The sequence below is a fragment of the Populus trichocarpa genome, chromosome 1 (assembly GCF_000002775.5).
Source record: "Populus trichocarpa isolate Nisqually-1 chromosome 1, P.trichocarpa_v4.1, whole genome shotgun sequence".
Taxonomy (NCBI): domain Eukaryota; kingdom Viridiplantae; phylum Streptophyta; class Magnoliopsida; order Malpighiales; family Salicaceae; genus Populus; species Populus trichocarpa.
Genome location: NC_037285.2, coordinates 42,589,338 through 42,607,349, shown reverse-complemented (window position 1 = coordinate 42,607,349; position 18,012 = coordinate 42,589,338). Strand labels below are relative to the sequence as shown.

At 33.8% G+C, this 18,012-nt stretch overlaps 1 protein-coding gene and 1 long non-coding RNA gene across 3 annotated transcripts; one reads left to right on the top strand and one right to left on the bottom strand.

Annotated features, from left to right (window-relative positions):
• Positions 1–1,275: 1,275 nt before the first annotated feature.
• On the top strand, positions 1,276–10,545 carry LOC18095580 (probable serine/threonine-protein kinase At1g54610). 2 transcript variants are annotated; one of them, XM_024583833.2, is made up of 9 exons: positions 1,276–1,412; positions 1,515–2,453; positions 4,481–4,765; positions 5,016–5,333; positions 6,172–6,399; positions 8,069–8,169; positions 8,584–8,698; positions 9,366–9,842; positions 10,092–10,545. In XM_024583833.2, exons 2-9 carry the CDS (start codon positions 2,043–2,045, stop codon positions 10,296–10,298), a joined length of 2,142 nt encoding a protein of 713 aa, XP_024439601.1. In that variant the 5' UTR covers positions 1,276–1,412; positions 1,515–2,042; the 3' UTR covers positions 10,299–10,545. The 2 variants fall into 2 exon arrangements, with proteins under 2 accessions (XP_024439601.1, XP_006370257.1); XM_006370195.3 differs by having other exon boundaries at positions 1,277–2,453.
• On the bottom strand, positions 7,329–7,870 carry LOC127904846 (uncharacterized). Its single transcript, XR_008058282.1, has 2 exons — positions 7,723–7,870; positions 7,329–7,464 (listed from the first exon to the last, which is right to left on the bottom strand). It is a non-coding gene; the product is annotated as an uncharacterized LOC127904846 (long non-coding RNA).
• Positions 10,546–18,012: the final 7,467 nt, after the last annotated feature.

Genomic DNA, 18,012 nt, shown 5'->3' with positions numbered 1-18,012 from the left:
TCACTACCACAATTATCACCATCATCATCACCTGAATGACACGAACGCCATCCACTCTTCAGCATGTTTGGAACACGCATTCAACAGATCTTAGAATAAAAAATTGAAAAGAAAATGTGAAAAATACCAAAACACCCTCATGAACATGTTAATTACACAGAATACTCATATGAAAATATTAAAACACCCTTAAAGGAAAAACTTATTTTTTTTTGGTCTTTTATAAGGTTAAAAATATGCTTTCTGTATATAGATCATGAAAAAACCATAAACACCTTTGCCCAACAACTCCATAAATTTTTGATATCGGGGGCAAAAAAATATTTTTGCTGTTAAAAAATTTGAGAAAAATCAAGAAAGCCCTTGGTCAATATTTATAAATATTGTTGACTCTTAATAAAAAAAGTATTTTACTGTATAAAAAATTAGAAAAAACACATATATCCCCAAAATTTTTTCAATAACTAATAGGTAAGTGGAAAAAACCCCAACTTCAGGACTTAAGTTTTTTCTATTTAAAGGTAAAAGAATAATTTTACTATAATAATTTACAATAATTTATATATAGAGTTACATTGAAACTCTCACGTTTTTTAGTTTTTCTTTTAATAAAGCATGGTAAAAAATGAAACACAGAAATTTTACCATAGATGAAAACGGATCCTGTGAAGCTACAATACCATTATAAGATATGTTTTTATTATGAATATTGACTAGGGTTTAATTCATAAAACAACATTAATATTTGACACATATATTATATAATTATGTATTATCATAATATTATATAAAGTTGAGAAAATTTTATGATATACACAAGTTTTTTTTTATTGAAAATAATACAGTAACATTCAGTTTTTATTCGGTTAAACTACAAGTTAAATAAATTAATGAAATAGGTTTTAATATTTTTTTGTTAAATTATTCTATTTAGTTTTTTTTTTTACTTTATTCAGTCAGGTATAAACTGGCAGTAAAAAATCTAAAGAGAGATTATTCATCAAATGATAAATAATGTTTTGTTTAAAAAAAAACGAAGGCAAAGAAAAAATATACACGTGTCAATATAAACAGAGCGCGTGGGGATAGAAGAAGACACAAACCAAGAATGTCTTTACGCATTGGGGTCTTCACTCACTCTTCAGTTCTCAGTCTTCTCTAAAAGCCTGTCTGTTCTTACGCGCCATCTCATTAATTAATTAATTTAATAATATTAATATATAGTAATAACTTTCACATTTATTTATTTATTTATTGTATTACATATTTATTCTCATTTTTCATTTTCTTGTCATCTTCTCTACACTACTCCACTCTCTCTCTCTCTTTCCCTAGATCTCTCCATCTCTAGGAGGTCCTTCAATTCTCATTTCACAATATTGTTTATTACCATTTTGGTTTCCATTTTCAAGGTGCATGCTTTATATTGAAGTGTTTCCAGTTCTTTACTTTCTTTAGATTTTGTTTGTTTGTTTTGGTAATTTGGGTTCTATATTTTTTTATTGGGTTTTTAGGGTTTGTTTTGTAGTGGAATTGTGAGTTTGGTGGAGGGTTTTCAATCACCTGATTCGATAGCTGAAAAGATTAGGCATGACATTTTAAAGGTATTTAGTTTTCAGGTTGTGATTCTTAATTTGTTGTTGGAGTAAAGGTGGTGGTTGTTGTTAGTTTTTTCATTTTTAGCGTTGTAGGCTGAGGAAATTGGTTTCCTTTTTTGGATTAGGAGTCGGTGGGTTTGATAAGGAAATGGAAGTTTCACAGTAAAAGAGCAGTCATTGAGTCACAGTTAAGTTATTGTGCAAAATTGTGTGGTTCTAGTGTTCGGTTATTTTAAAGTTTCAATCTTGAGTGGGAATTGCTTATGCTCTTCCGGTGATTGATTTTGAGATACATAGTTTAATTGCTTATTTTCGATGAAGTATAGTTTGGTTGTGTGAAAATGGGAATGGAAGAAGAGGATAGAAGTGTAAAGATGAGATTTTTGAAGGGTAATTATTGATTCTAAAGGAGAAGGGTGTTTTTGGAGGTGGTTTAGGTACATAATGGGTTGCATGTGTTGTAAACCCTCTGCAATTGAGGATAGCAAGGAGAGCCCAAGAGAGAGACTTTCAAGTAAGCCCTCGTCTGACTTGAGGGTATCAAGGGCTACCTCTTCAAGGAGAGAGGAGGCATATAGAGCGAAAGATCAATATGATAGTAATGATGGTAGGACAATGTTGATTGACAAGCAAGTGAATGGGTCTCTTAGAGTGCATGGGGTTGAGCATGTTGATAGGAAGAGGGACAAGTCAGAGTATGCAGTTCTTCACCACCCAGGTATGGGCAGCATACCGAAAGCCACTGAAGGGGAGCAGGTTGCAGCTGGGTGGCCTTCCTGGCTAGCTGCTGTGGCTGGAGAGGCAATCAAAGGTTGGTTGCCACGGCGTGCGGATTCATTTGAGAAGCTGGACAAGGTATGCCCTTTTTTTCGTTTTGTTTTTGTTGTTATATCTCATTTTTAATCATTAGAACCCGTCCTGCAATTACTGATGATCCCTTTTTCCATTTTGTAAAGTAACTTTATAAAAAATCTCTAAGCTCAACGTTGACATGTGCTTTTGTTTAGAACACGTCCTGCAATTACTGATGATCGTTTTTTCCACTTTTAAAGTAACTTCATAAAAAATCTCTAAGCTCAACGTTGACATGTGTTATTGTAAGCTCTGCTCCATTGCAAGCAAGATTCTGTTTATGATTTTCAAAATTTAGCAATTCAAACTTAATGGTTGAAGAACATGCTTATGACACCTCGATTGGTTCATAATGCAATGAACAAAGTGACGATTGCTAATTAGAATTAGAACCTTTTTGGACTGTTACATTTTTTAGCATTTTCATTTGTGCACGCATTGGATATGGTGTGTTGTCAAATTTTATAGCTTTAGCTTGAATTCAGTTAGCAAAATTATGGAACTTTTTTTTGGTGCTATTAAGTGACTTTTCCTTGAGATTTGTGTTGTATGTATGCTTGTTATATTTATATTTATAAATAAGCAAGGTGGTGAAAAATACATTTAGGAAGGCTCATTTATAACATGCATAAGAGCTCTGCATAACTCATTTTTACATGCTAAGAGTAATGACGGATTCTTTGAACCTGATAACTTCTAAATAAATGTTAGCTAGAAGTTCAGTTTACTTGTCAGAGCCTGGAGGCTTGAGAAGCATAGAGTTTTGAGAGGCTTGAGACAGTATGGATATGAAAGAGTTTGAATTTGAATGGCTTATACTGATTACACCAGAGAAAGATCCATGTTTCTGCAATCACAGTGTAGGAATTAGTGATGCTTTAAAGGTTTGAATGATTTTCTTGTAGTTAGACCTTTTTATTTGGTTAGAGAGATTACCATATCAGAAAATAGGAAGTATCCATGTTCGAGTCCAAGAGCTTTGAGAAAATGTAAGAGGCTATTAAGAGAATTTAAGAGCTATTTAGTATTGGGGAATATTCGAGAAGCACCATTCTTTGATAATGTGCCCTTTTTATTATAGTTAGTGGAATACCCATAACATTTAGATAATTATCCATCAAAATAGATACAATGGGTCTAAAATGAATCCAATTTTGATAAGCTGCCAGTCAATTAGCGTTAGTGTGCTGAGGAAGGAGGGAACTTTGAAACAAATATGGTGGGGGAAGAACAGTAAACAAAGTGCAGAATATGAAAAGTGTGGTATAATCTTCAACTTGCATTGTGTGTATGTGATATCTGAATTGTAGTTGGGTCCATGAAGATGAGTGCTATGTATCAACATTGTTTGTAACAGGTCTTTTTCAATTTTGTTGAGATAGTTTAGCCCAAAAGCTCTAATCCACAAGAATCAGGGGAGAGGCGGCAGGATCTCGAGTTCATGTCTTGCCCCTCTCACCTAAAGAAAAAAACTTAAATTTTACAATAGCATTTAAAGATGTGTGAGGGAGCTGCTATTATATGGACAGATAGCTTATAACTTTTAGTTGAACATGTATTGTTAATTTTACCGCATAATTCAAGAAATGGATGCTTGTTAACAACTTCAGTAGCTGGAATTTCCTGCTCCCTGCTTTTGGTATTCTGTTTTGGTTAATTTGGCTGAATTTTTTCAAACTTCTAGTCTTGAAGGATGAAGCGATTTGCATGAATAGGCTGGTCTGAATGTGCAAATCTGTATCCTGTGTCCCTGACCATTGTATTTTACTATTTTCTTACTCTTTAAGCTAGGGCCAAGGGGCCAGGTTTGCTGTTGAGCATTTCTTGTTTGGATATCATGGACTTCTATTTGCACTTTTTTGTGTATAATTTTTGAGTAGTTGACAACAGCAGATCATTCTATTCAGGTCCCACAAGTTCTTGTAGAATGGTTTGCCCTGTTATTTTTATCTGCTGCTGTCCTCTTTGAACTGAAATGACCTGCTTTTGGGATTTGGTTCCCTCATCTGATGATTTCTATTATAATGCAGATTGGCCAGGGAACCTACAGTAATGTTTATAGGGCTCGTGACCTTGATCAGAAGAAGATTGTTGCTTTGAAGAAAGTAAGGTTTGATAACCTGGAACCTGAGAGTGTTCGCTTCATGGCCAGGGAAATTCACATCTTGCGCAGGCTTGACCATCCTAATGTAATAAAGTTAGAAGGCCTAGTTACATCAAGGATGTCATGCAGCTTGTACCTTGTGTTTGAGTACATGGAGCATGATTTGGCTGGGCTTGCCTCACACCCTGGTCTGAATTTTACAGAAGCCCAGGTAATTTTGGCAGTTTGGTTCTAATAGATTCTAATTCAATGGGTGTTTGCATTTTGCCGTGACAGGCTATCAGCTGCTAACTATGAAATTCATACGTATTTTATTGTTAACATCTGCTAGTTTTACATGCTCCTTATCCTCCAAGATCATCCATGTGTAAATTGTCAATCTTAAAAGGTAGAACAGGTTTGATATTTGACTCATGCTTGTATGCTTTGGATGTTGTGGTCTAATATGTATATGCTGGCAGGTGAAATGTTACATGCAACAACTTTTACGAGGACTTGATCACTGTCACAGCCGTGGTGTTCTACACCGTGATATAAAGGGTTCCAACCTATTAATTGACAACAATGGTATCTTGAAAATTGCAGACTTTGGACTAGCAAGTTTTTATGATCCTGCCCAGGTTCAGCCACTGACAAGCCGAGTAGTGACTCTTTGGTACCGTCCTCCAGAGCTTCTACTTGGAGCTACCTACTATGGGATAGCTGTTGATTTATGGAGTACAGGTTGCATACTTGCGGAATTGTATGCTGGCAAGCCTATTATGCCAGGGAGAACTGAGGTGCTCTCCTTTTCTATTCTCGAGAAAAAAAAATGTCTTTTAGGGTTCTCCACCAAACAGAGTGTTTCTCTTAGATGCTTGCTATTTCATGTTATAATATACTGCAATGCAGATTATTTTTCATGGGCCATCATTCCAAGTACAATGTTGAACTAATTATTGCCAGATACAAATTTTATCCCGTGCTAACTTCTAGATAGTTATTGCTTTGAAGATTGTCGAATTACATCCTGTCAGCAAAAAACCCACTAAATGGATCATTAACATCTTCTCCACCCTACGCAGAAGTGCCTAATTCTTTTCAGCATTTAGAAACTCAACTCCACATTCCAAGCTGTTGGGCAATGCAAGAAACATAGTCATGCACTTTCTACTACTATAACACTTAACACAAACACTAGGTGATAATACCTTATGAGTTCTCACCTTTGACAAATCATGGGTGTTGATCATAGGTAACCGTGTCTTGATGTTTACTTTAACCTTGGAGGGTGCCTTATTTTTTCTATAAATTTGGTCAAAGGTAAAAATAAGGGAACTCGAGTAAGAATATGTTTTAGCAGTGTTGCAAGCTATTGTAAAAGTTTATTTAAAAAGAGACCTCAAGCAAAGACCTAACAGAGTCTGATTTGTCTGAATTTCTTTATCCTTTTGCAAAATTCTTATAATATGAAAAAGAAAAAGGATTTATCAAAAAGAAAAGATTGAAAGAGAGAATAATTATCACAAGATGCCGTATCCCTTTTCTGCTTTCTTATAATCTATGTAAGTGTCATAAAAAACATTAGTGCAGCTACTTAAAATGTTGATGATTAGTTTGCATGCCTCTGCCTTGTAGGTGGAGCAGCTGCATAAAATTTTCAAGCTGTGTGGCTCACCTTCTGAAGATTATTGGAGAAAATCAAAGTTGCCTCATGCGACTATCTTTAAGCCTCAGCAGCCTTATAGACGCTGTGTTGCAGAAACATTTAAGGAATTCCCAGCACCAGCTTTAGCTCTTATGGAGACCCTGCTCGCCATTGATCCTGTAGATCGTGGATCTGCAGCTTCTGCTCTGAGGAGTGAGGTATGAGGTATCCATGAACTATGTATCTCAAATTCCCCTTCCCTTTTTGTGAGTGTTTTTTGTCCCTTTGGGGGTGGGGGGATTTGGTGTTACATTGGAAAGTGGTTTATGGTCTTCTTGGTATTTTTTGATTCAGAGATACATATTGGCTTCAATTAGAAGATCTATATTGCTACACATGATAGTGCATATATTTCAATTCTTTTTACCTAATAAGTAAATCACTCATTAACATTTCTTTCATTTTTAATTCGATCTTTCTAATAATTTTGTCTAGGATTTTTGTTATTATTGTCACTGAAATACATTTTGAGACTGAAGTCTGTTTTCCTTCCAACTCATGTGATACCATGTTGTTGCAATCTAAAAGTCACTGGAAGAGTTTGTGTTTATGTAATTGGACGGAGGTAAATCCTGTTAAACATTCAAGTTCACCTGGTGCCATCAGCAAAGACACAATAGCAGGCAATTCACACCACTCTGAAGTTGTATCATAAGGGGTTTAGATTGTGACAGGTCTTTAGCCATCTCGTTGCATATATTAGGTTTCAGATCTCTCTATTATGCTTCATTGTATTTTTCCACAACTAATCAACTTTACCAAACTTTTGTGGCTGCTCCTTTGATTCATTCCACTTTGTTTCTTCACAAAAGCACCCAAGCCCAGTTTTCTCAATGGTGATTGTGTTTCTGTTAATCACATTTTGTCACTGCTAGCCTGCAACTATACGGGGTTGAGTTTTCATCAATAATCTGTCGCCAAATGCTGTGTTGCTTTTAGGATTTATTTTCTGTCCCTTGATCTCACTCGAAGACTCCTACAATTTCACTCTTTTATGCACTTTGTATATTTTGGTGTATCACATTTAGTTTGTGAATTTTCGACAACCATGAACAGTTTTGAATTTTAGTTGGTGGTTGATGAGTGTTTTCTTTTTTCTGTGATCAATTAAAAGAGAACTGTCCTTCATTTCCCTATGCTTCCTTCTATGTAACATGCTCTTTGAAAAAAAAAATTGCATCTTATACAAGAGTGTGCATGTTCTTTTTGTGTTTTCTTTTCACCTTGCTATTTGTCAACCTTTTTGACGTAGCTCAGTTAACTGATCTTATATATTTATTTTTTCTGTGATGTTTTCTTTCTGTGTATGTTTTCTTATATATGTTATTTCTTCTTTTTGTGTATGTCTTCTTTTTTCTGTGATCAATTAAAAGAGAACCGTCCTTCATTTCCCTATGCTTCCTTCTATGTAACATGTTCTTTGAAAAAAAAACTGCATCTTGTACAAGAGTGTGTATGTTCTTTTTGTGTTTTCTTTTCACCATGCAATTTGTCAACCTTTTTGATGTAGCTCTGGTAACTGATCGTATATTTTTATTTTTGAGTTCCTTATTTGATATTATAGCTTCTTATGCAGCACAGCTATTTTTTTTGTAATCTTAACATAATTTTGGAGAAATACCATCCATTTAATGTAACATATTGGTCCAAAGCAGTTGGTAGCAAGTGTTCATTTAACCTTTTCTTTTTAGACAAATAAATAAATCATAAGATGAGTATAATCTTCATGGCTGGCTGAGGTTGGCTCTAGTATTTATAGTTCTATTTTACAATTCTCTCTCTTGCTTTCTGTTAATTTGTATTTGACTTGTTTAGTTTTGTTTAAAGTTCTTTACGACCAAGCCGCTTCCTTGTGATCCTTCAAGTTTGCCTGATTATCCTCCTAGCAAAGAGTTTGATGCAAAAATGCGAGATGAAGAAGCTAGAAGGTAAACATTGTAAAAGAACAGAAAAAAAGTTTTTCTCCAATTTATTGTTCATTTAATCTTTTGTTGGAAGGCTTCTGGCAAAGGCCCGGAAAAAAAGCTTTAAAAGATTTCGTTTTTGGCATGTTGGCCGCAGTTAATGGCATTGTTAAAATATAGAAGTTGCGTGCACTAGTTGAGAAAAGAGAAAAAATAGTTGAAGTAGGAATCAATTTGAATCAGATGAATGCAGTGTCTGTTAACATAATTTTGTATTTTGGTTGTGACAGTTGCCTTAGTGCCCTTGCTCATATTGCTTATTGTGTGTTTCTTACTGATCCACTAAACTATCCTTCGTGCTTCTATCACTGATGGAATCCTTGACTTGTAAATGTAGTGTAGTTTGCTAACAATCCCATTTTTTGTTCACACAAACAGACAAGGAGCAGCAGGAAGCAAGGGCCAGAAACCTGACATGGAAAGAAGAGGGCAAAGAGAATCTCGAGCTGTTCCAGCACCTGATGCCAATGCTGAGCTAGTTTTATCAATGCAGGTGATTTCTTTAAGATAACCTTAGCTCTCTCAGGACACTTTTTTGCATGTGTGTGTGTGCGGTTGGGGAAGTATTGTGATTAGGAGATGGGTATGTAGGCTTGCTGGGCCATGTGGTGAGGTTCAGAGAATTGCTGAGTTGAAAGATTGGTCAGAAGAGAAAGGAAGTTATTTTTAAAGCTAGCTCTGTTATAGATGAAACTAGTAAACAAGCCAGTCATAACACGAAGTCTTAGAACACTTCTTATTGCACTCTTCTCAGAACAATGAAGTATAAAGTAATGTGCCATCTTGCCATTCTGATCACATGGAAATTGCAATTCTCCACTACAGAAAACAGCTTTGTACAAAAGGCACTTTGTGAGACACAAGAAATCTTATCTAGTTTCTTTCTTTTGTCCTCTCTCTCGCACTCTCCATCTTCCTTATGCCTTGAAAGCAGCAAGTCATACTTTTTTTTTTTATCAAACTACATCTGACTACTGTCCTTTTGAGCTGCTCCAGCCCTCTTTTAAGCATTATTACCTAAACAATTGATTGTTTCTTGCTGTTCTATTTTCATGAATTATCTCTTTTACTGTTGACTCCCTTTATTTTTTGGCACTCCATTTGATTAAATTTGATTTTACTAATGAAATTTATATCAATGGATTGCGCTCTAATTACAGAAAAGACATGGTCGTCCAAATTCCAAGAGCCGGAGTGAGAAGTTTAATCCCCATCCTGAGGAAGTTGCTTCTGGCTTTCCAATTGATCCCCCTAGACCATCACAAGCTGCAGAATCAAACATGGATCCTCAGGGTCATCAGCATAAGAGAGCCTCACATTCTGGGCCACTGTCTCACCGTTCTGGATGGGCAAAGGCTGGCAGAAACCCCGATGATGCTCCTAAGATTTACACGGGGGCTGACCTGTCAACAATTTCAAGCTTAGAGGCGGCGCGGAGGAGTTTATTATCTGAAGATCACAGAGAAAGGTCTGGCCTATCACAACCGGAAGTTCCAAAACTAATGGCACGGTTTCCAGGATCCTTCAAGGAAACCTCAGAATCCTTTGCCCAACAGGATCCACAGCGTCTGTCACAGGGTGTTGCAGGTTCCCACCAAAAGGAAGATGGGAGAAATAACAGTAAAGATCCTGTCCTTGTAAGTCACTTCACAATTCAGTTTTCTTTTATTTCGTTGTTTGTTTATTTTTTTTTGCTTTTTTGCTTAACCTTTCAGTGAATTTTTTAACCACTTGGCTGCTTTGTCTTGGTCTGCATCATATCATGCAAGTTGTTTATAAACCGTCTTTTCTAAGTTGATTGATTTACAATTTCATGTTTCCTGAATTCTGAGGAGCCTTTTTTTTGTGTGTTTCCTGATTCATGGTTCTTGTTAATTTGGATCCAGCTTGGCTATGGGTCAAAGGCTCACAAAATCCACTATTCTGGTCCATTGATAGTTCCATCGGGGAACATGGATCAGATGCTGAAGGATCATGATCGCCAGATCCAAGAAGCTGTTAGACGAGCACGCTTTGACAAGGCAAGGGTTAGAAAAGTCCAGGCTGAAAGCTACCAAATATCAGCCAATTCATTATTTGTTTCAGGTCGATGAGGTAAGCCCCACATGAGAAGTATTGCTGGGACTCTTAAGAGTAATTTGATTGGTGGTTTCCTTATGTGAAATATGAGTTAAAAACCGTTGGTTGGGGTTTTTGTATATGTTCTTAGAAAGATAGCTAGTGGCCATTTTAGCTACAAGATTATAGCTCACTGATAAATCTCCCCTCTGCAATTTATCACATGTATTTACTTTCCACTATCACTGCAATCTCAAAATTATTGACCATTCTTGGAGAGCATTTGTATTAGCCATAAGATGTAGAGTATCTGGATGATGTGAAATTATTCCACGGTGTGGAAAGACAAATGTTGCATCCACCATACCCAAGATGTAGAGTATCTGCTGAGTGCGTTATTATCCTTCCAAAACAAGGAGGTGCATGCACTAAGTTGCAATTACAAGACCGGTGATGGATGGCACTTGACAGTAACGAACCCAGTTCTTGAAGCTTCGGGCTCCACCATGTGCTACTATTCTTCTTAAATAACTCCTTTCTCCAATTTACAATAGCAGTCGAGTTACAGTTTCAGCTCTTCGAGCTTGTTACTTTATGGCACTGCAGAGCTACAATCTGGCACGCTTTCCCTCACCGGAGACATCACATTTTCTGGTGGTAGAGGCCTCTACAAGGATTCCCACAAGATACCCGAACTCCTCAAAGCTCCTGTCATTCTCGTCCTCTTTCACCTTCTCCATCACCCCTTACAACAATTCCCCCCCTGGTCATGGTTTTGCATTCATTCTCGTGCCTTCTCTAGGTATTGAAGGTGCCTCTTGACAACGGCATCTTGGTTTCTTGAACAGCACCAATGATGGTTACCCCCAACAACCATGTTTTTGGCATTGAATTCGACGTGTTCCAAAATCAAGAATTCAATGATATTAATGATAAACATGTCATGAACGCGCACTCTCTTCTTTGGTTGCCAAGGAAGCCGGATATTGGTCTTATGCAAAGAACGATCGAAGCAAGACTAATTGGTCTTTCCAAGAGTTGAGCGTAACCATGGCTCCTTCACACACACACACAGTGAGGCCACTGATTAATGTTCCTCTAGACCTTTCTAAGGTATTTCTTGATGAAATGTATGTGGGTTTCTGTGCATCTACTGGGAATCTTATCGAAAATCACAAAACTTTGAGGGGGACCTTCAAAGTGGATTTGATTATCATCTTCCAAGAGTTCACATCAATGGGATCTGTTCTTCACATCATGTTAATTTGGTCTATATTTAGGAAGGTGGACCAGTGGTCCAGAGACGGCCTAAATAAACTTAAACTTGAAAACACATTTCAAGTTCACTGAATGTTTAGCAGTAACTGCCCACCACAAATAAAATTAATGGTTGTTTAAAAGACAATGGATTATTGATCATGGAAATAACCATGGAGGCGTTTGGTGAACGGACGAGACGAGAAAGAGGATGAAACCTAGTTACGTGACAGATAAAAAATAAAAAATAAAATAAAAATTGTTTTTATTATATAAATTCATGACATGTTTTACCAAGAATGAATGTTCAAGGGAAGGGAAGCTACAAAATATGAGAACTCATACTCAAAGTGGACCAACAAGAAACCATGAGTCTCAAATCCTAGTCCAAACCCTAAGAAGCGTGGCCATTTTCAGTGCATGAGTTTTTTTTTTTTAATTTGATTTAATTTAGAATTTTTAAACTAATTAAAATATATTTTATTATTAAAATCGAGGTAATGGAGGTTCATTAAATGTTTTTTTTTCTTTATATTTTTGGATGGAAAATGGTTGGATTCTAGGTTTTTGGGGTTCAAGTTTTTGAATCCTAATTTTTCAATCACGAAGAAATTTTTTATGACTAGAAAAAATAGTAGACAAATAATGTGTAATTTGACTGTCAAAAAACATATTTTTTGTCTAATTTTTTAAAAATAAAAGTGAACATCGTGTTTTTTTTTAGAAAAATCAGACATGCGAACTTGAGTTTCTAGACCCCAGAACCTATAGGTTTTCATGTAGGCCGAACATGTAGGCTTATTCTTCTAGCCCGTGCTTGCTTAGCCTTGTATTTTTTTTATCTCTTTTTGTATTTTATAATTAGATTATTTTAAAATAAATTTATTTAAATGATGTTTAAATAATAATCCAATTATATCATTATTTTCAAATAATATTAGTATATTATATTATAATATTAATAATTTATCTCAGAATAATTATATATAAATTTAATGTGCATGATTTTCTAAATATAAATGAAATATCTATTTGTTTTATATATGTTTTCAAGTTTGTTATTATTATTATTATTTTTTTTTAATACATTCATGTCAAAATTATAAATTTATTATTTTTTATTAACACTTATTATTAAGATTATAATAAGTTCTTATTTAAAAAACATTACTTCTTATAAAAAAAATTTGTAAAAAGAAGTCTTTTTTTTAAATCATTAAATCTTTTAATGGAAAGAGATTTTGATTAAAATATATTTTTTTTAAATATTGAATTTAATTGCTTGCACTTTCCATGCAATATTAAAAAGATTTTTTTTAATATTTATTTTTTTAAAATCATTAATATTTTTTAAATATTGAATTTAATTGCTTGCAGTTTGTATGCAATAAACAATATATATATAACAAAAAAAAAATATTTTTTTAAAAATGCATTAATAGAAAAAAAATGAATTTATATTAACAATTATAATTATAACTTTTCTTCTTAATTTTATTTTCACATTGATAACTTTTTTCCTGAATTTATTTATGCCAAGCTTTGTTTTCCTAAAAAATTATATTTGTAATTATTTTTTATCCGAAATTTTTTAATAAAAATATACCGATAAAAAAGTGATTCGTCGCATATATTAACTTCTTAATTTCTAATTTGTTTTTTTAATTATTCTAGAAAATGCATTCATAATGTTTGCATGTTATTGGAATGGAATCCTCCCAGCAGCGAATTCGAGTACTTGGTTAGTATCGTGCAAATAGCCGCCAGATGTAGGGACCACAAACATTACCACTGTTAATTGTTATGAGGAAGGATCGCATGCTCCTAATTTTACAATTGAAAAAAAAAATAAAAAAATCGCTTGCTCCTAATTTTACATCAAATTGAGATGGGTATGTAATGTATTTTTTAAAATAATTTTATTTTGAAAATTTATTAAAATATTTTTCTTTTTATTTTTTTTATTAATACATTAAAAAATATTAATTTAATATTTTTTTGAATAAATTGTTTTTTTAAAAACATTTAAAAACAAAAACTGCGCCGAACATCCTTTTAGATTACCTGACACTAGAGGTGTGCAAAAAAAACAGAAAATCGAATAAACCGAGAAAACAAAAAAAAACTAACCGAAAAAACCGAACCGAGAAAAAAAACTGATTAAACCGATTAGAATAGTTAGAAAAAATCCCAATTCGGTTTGGTTTTGTAATGCAGGAATCGGTTAACCCGGACCGAACCGAACCGGTTCAAAAAAAGGTCTCTAACCAGTGTTTTGTGTTGACGATATAAATAGAAAACGATGCCACTCTCGCCTCTCTCCGCTAACCCTAATTCCCTAACATAGTAACACTCTCCCTCGCCCTCACCGTCTCCCCTCTCCCTGGCCACTAACCCTAACCAGAGCACCCGCACCCGCACCCTCTCGCCTCTCCGCCTCTCCCTCTTTAGTCTCCTTAGACTTAGAAAATAGAAACACGGTTACACAGATCCAAAATAGTTTGTGTTTCCATCATTTGAAACCAGTCAAGCCTCTCATAAATAGATTGACGTTCCTCTTCATCTACACAATATCACATGGTACTCCACAATCTCCATTACTCCGAAACCGAATAAGTTCTATAGCAGTGAGTTTTAATTTTGTTTTTTCCGTTTTAATTAATTAACTAATGGCTGCTCATATTTTGCCTAGATTTATCTGTTTATCATCTATTTAATTTATTGTATTTGTTTTTTTTTTCAATGTAGAGGTCAAAGAATAAGGATACAGTTGTTGTGCTGATTCTGTTGAAGGCATTCTGCTTGTTGTTTCATATATGTCAGAATTTATTCATGTGTTTTTTAGATTATTCAAGTTAATTTGGATACTGATTACTGACCTTCTTTGATTCAATATTGTTAGAAAAAAAAAATTGTTGAAATTACTGATTATCAAATTGCTTTACTAATTTGTTAGGAATTTCTATTTAATTATTGATAGTGTATAATCATCCGTATTTAGTATTGGTTTTTTTTTTATGTTCAATGTTTATTCATGCCTGCTTAGTGTTGTGTCTCCTCATGGCTATTATTACTGTGATTCTGTGAACGAAATTAGTTTCATCACAAGAAAAATGATGTTTAAGTCTTTAAGATAACCTGCCAAATCTTTCAAGGCTTCATAAAACATAATCTGCAAAAAATGAAAACAAAAATAACTCAAATAAGCTCTACAGAAGCTGTCAATTAGCTTGGACACAAATTTTAAGAATTGATAGAAAATAAAAAATGAGTCAAACACCTTTTTCGACAATTTGTACCTGCTGTCTAAAGAACCTATGATTATAAGTTAAAACCTGAAATAAGTATAACATAGAAATCTAGCAGCTAAAACTTGCATTTCCATTTTCCATATCATCTACCAGTTTTTGGTCAGCTTTTTTTTATGTTATTCATTTAGTATTTTTTTTATCAGTTTTGAGATTTCCTTTTTATGTTTATCTGTGTTGGTTTTATGCCCTAGTTCTGGTTTGTAGTGTGATAATATCACTTACCATTCCACTGCTTCTGAAATGAATGGATGATATAGGTTTTACTGTTTTTTTTTTAAATGGTGAAGCTCCTTAGCAAATAGTAAACATGTTGTATGATGTAGCAATAGCTCCCTGAACAGGGGTAACACTTCTATTTATGGTTTTCCAAGCAGATCATATGCAGAATAACATGCTTCTCATTTGAATTTTGATGGGAGTGGGGGTGAGGTAAACTATAGTCTGATTGCCAAGCATATCATTTTACCAAACTTGATGGTGATCCTACAATCCCTAGAGCTGAATGTAATTATTGTGAAAAGGGTTATGCATGTCATACTATTATTAATGGGACAAGTAATATGCGGAGTCATTTAAAAGTATACAAAAAGTTTCCTTTTGTGGTTGATAAGAAGCAAAAACTTTTGGTATTAGAACCTAATAAAGCGGGGGGTGAATCAGGAGATCGAAGTGTGGGAACTCTTAAGGCAATAGGTTATGATTATGATAAATGTAGACATGCACTAGTAAAAATGGTTATAATTGATGAGTTGCCTTTTAATTTTGTTGAGGGTAAGGGATTTAGATTATTTTTTAGGACCTTGCAGCCTAGATTTGACATTCCTTCTCGTTTCACTATTATGAGAGATTATTTAAAACTTTATGTTGAAGAGAAGGAAAGATTAAAGAGAGCTCTTAAGGGTCAACGATTATGCTTAACAACATATACATGGACATCAATCCAAAACATTAACTATATGTCCTTAACGGCTCATTGGATTGATAGTGAGTGGAATTTGCATAAAAAAATTCTGAATTTTTGTCAAGTTTCCAATCATATGAGTGAAACAATTGGTCAAGTTATTGAGAATTGTTTGTTAGATTGGGGGATTGATAAACTTTTAACTGTTACAGTAGACAATGTAAGCTCTAATAGTGTTACTATTTTATATTTAAAGAATGTGATGAAAGATTGGCTAACTAATATATTGTCAAATGAACATTTGCATGTTAGATGTTGTGCACACATTGTAAACCTCATTGTGTGTGATGGTTTGAAAGAGATTGATGTTTTGGTTGTTAAGATTCGAAATGCAATTAGGTTTGTGAGATCTTTATCTTCTAGGCTACTTGCATTTAAGAAGTGTGCAGAAAAGTTGCATATAGAGTGTAAGAAATCATTGTATTTGGATGTTGCAACTCGATGGAATTCAACTTATCTTATGCTAGAAGCTGCTGAAAAGTTTGAAAAGGTGTTTGTGAGGTTAGGTCAAAGTGAACCTATGTATATGAGTTACTTTTTGGAGGTTGATTCAAAGGAGAATAAAAAAAACATAGGACCACCTAGTTTGGAGGATTGGAAAAATGTTAGAACTTTGCTGAAGTTTTTAAAGATCTTTTACATGATTACATTGAAATTTTCTGGCTCATTGCATGTCACATCAAATTCATTCTTCAATGAATTGATTTACATGCATACAAACTTGTTGCAATTATGTAAAAGTAGAGATAATCTTTTGAGTGGAATGACGATGAACATGATGAGTAAGTTTGAGAAGTATTGGGGTTGTGAAGCAAATCAAATTTTTTATTGTATGTGGCTAATGTTTTGGATCCACGTCTTAAGTTAACATATGTGAAATTTTTTTTTGGTGAGTTGTATGATTATAACAAAGCACAATTGCTAACAAAAAAAAGTGAAAGATAATTTGGTGAGCTTGTATGAGTTTTATTTGAAAGCTGATGAAGTGGTGGATGATAATAGGCATAAATAAGATGTTAATGATGCTATTGATGACGTGGAGGTAGATGTTAACACTTTACCTCGATTCAAAAGGCACTTACAGGAGGAAGATAGTGTGAAAAATAGAAATGAGGTTGAGACGTATTTGGTTGATGGTTGTGAGGATCCTAATAATGATAAATTAGATATTTTAGGTTAGTGGAAGATTAATGTTTCTTCAAAATATAAGATACTTTCAAAAGTTGCACAACATGTTCTGGCTATTTTTATATCCATAGTGGCTTCTAAATCAGCCTTTAGCACAGGTGGTCGTATACTCAACCAATTTCGAAGTTCTCTATCTCTAGCAACAGTTCAAACACTTATTTGTTGTCAAAATTGGTTGCATCATGGTCCAATTCCAATTGATAATACAACCTTGATGAATGATTTTGAAACCTACAAAAACCTTGGATCAGGTAATGTTTTTTAAAAACTTACATCTTTTGTTTTATGATTTATTAATAATTAACACATTTTTATTCTAACATGTTTAATTTTTTATTTTGTAGAATTTGATGGAAAGTTACATCTAGCAACGGATGATAATTAGTTCACAAATTGTGATGCATTTATTGAAAACATATGGTAAAAATATTATTTTTTTTATTTTCTAATTTAATTTATCATGTTATAATTCTAGATTATGAATTTCAGGAATCAAAATGCAATGGTCTTGAAGTTTTTTTTTATTGAGACGATGTGCAAATGAAGATTTTTTTTTTTTTGGCTTGGAGTGTTTTATGATAGTTTTATTTGTTATTTTTTCTTTAAGCCCTTTAAAGGCAATGATTTGTAATTTGAATTTTAACTTATTGGTGTGTGATTGTGAGTGTGTTATTTAAACTTTTCAGAAGCATAAAAATATTAGGAAGGTAAAAAATATATTGAACACAAGATTGACATTAATAATTTCATATAAATGAATATTCAGTGGTAAAAAAACTCAATATACATAAGATTGACAATAACAATTTAATACAAATTAATATTTAGTGGTAAAAAAATTAAATATGCTTTTGAATCTTCAATGAAAATTAGACAATATCAACATTAATTGCAAGCCCATCAGAAATCCATTAAAAACCAATTACGAAGCTCATTACAAAGCCAAAAAATAACATAGGTTTTTTGGTTTTGGCTAGCAAAAATCAAATCGAAACCGGTCGGTTTGGGCCGGTTTCGGTTTGATTCCAGGTC

What these genes read in the sequence shown, in the direction of transcription:
- LOC18095580 (XM_024583833.2), top strand. Translation starts at nt 2,043, where the DNA reads ATGGGTTGCATGTGTTGTAAACCCTCTGCAATTGAGGATAGCAAGGAG. An exon ending in CATTTGAGAAGCTGGACAAG is followed by an intron (nt 2,454 to 4,480) that starts GTATGCCCTTTT and finishes ATTATAATGCAG; the next exon opens with ATTGGCCAGGGAACCTACAG. An exon ending in ACAGTAAAGATCCTGTCCTT is followed by an intron (nt 9,843 to 10,091) that starts GTAAGTCACTTC and finishes ATTTGGATCCAG; the next exon opens with CTTGGCTATGGGTCAAAGGC.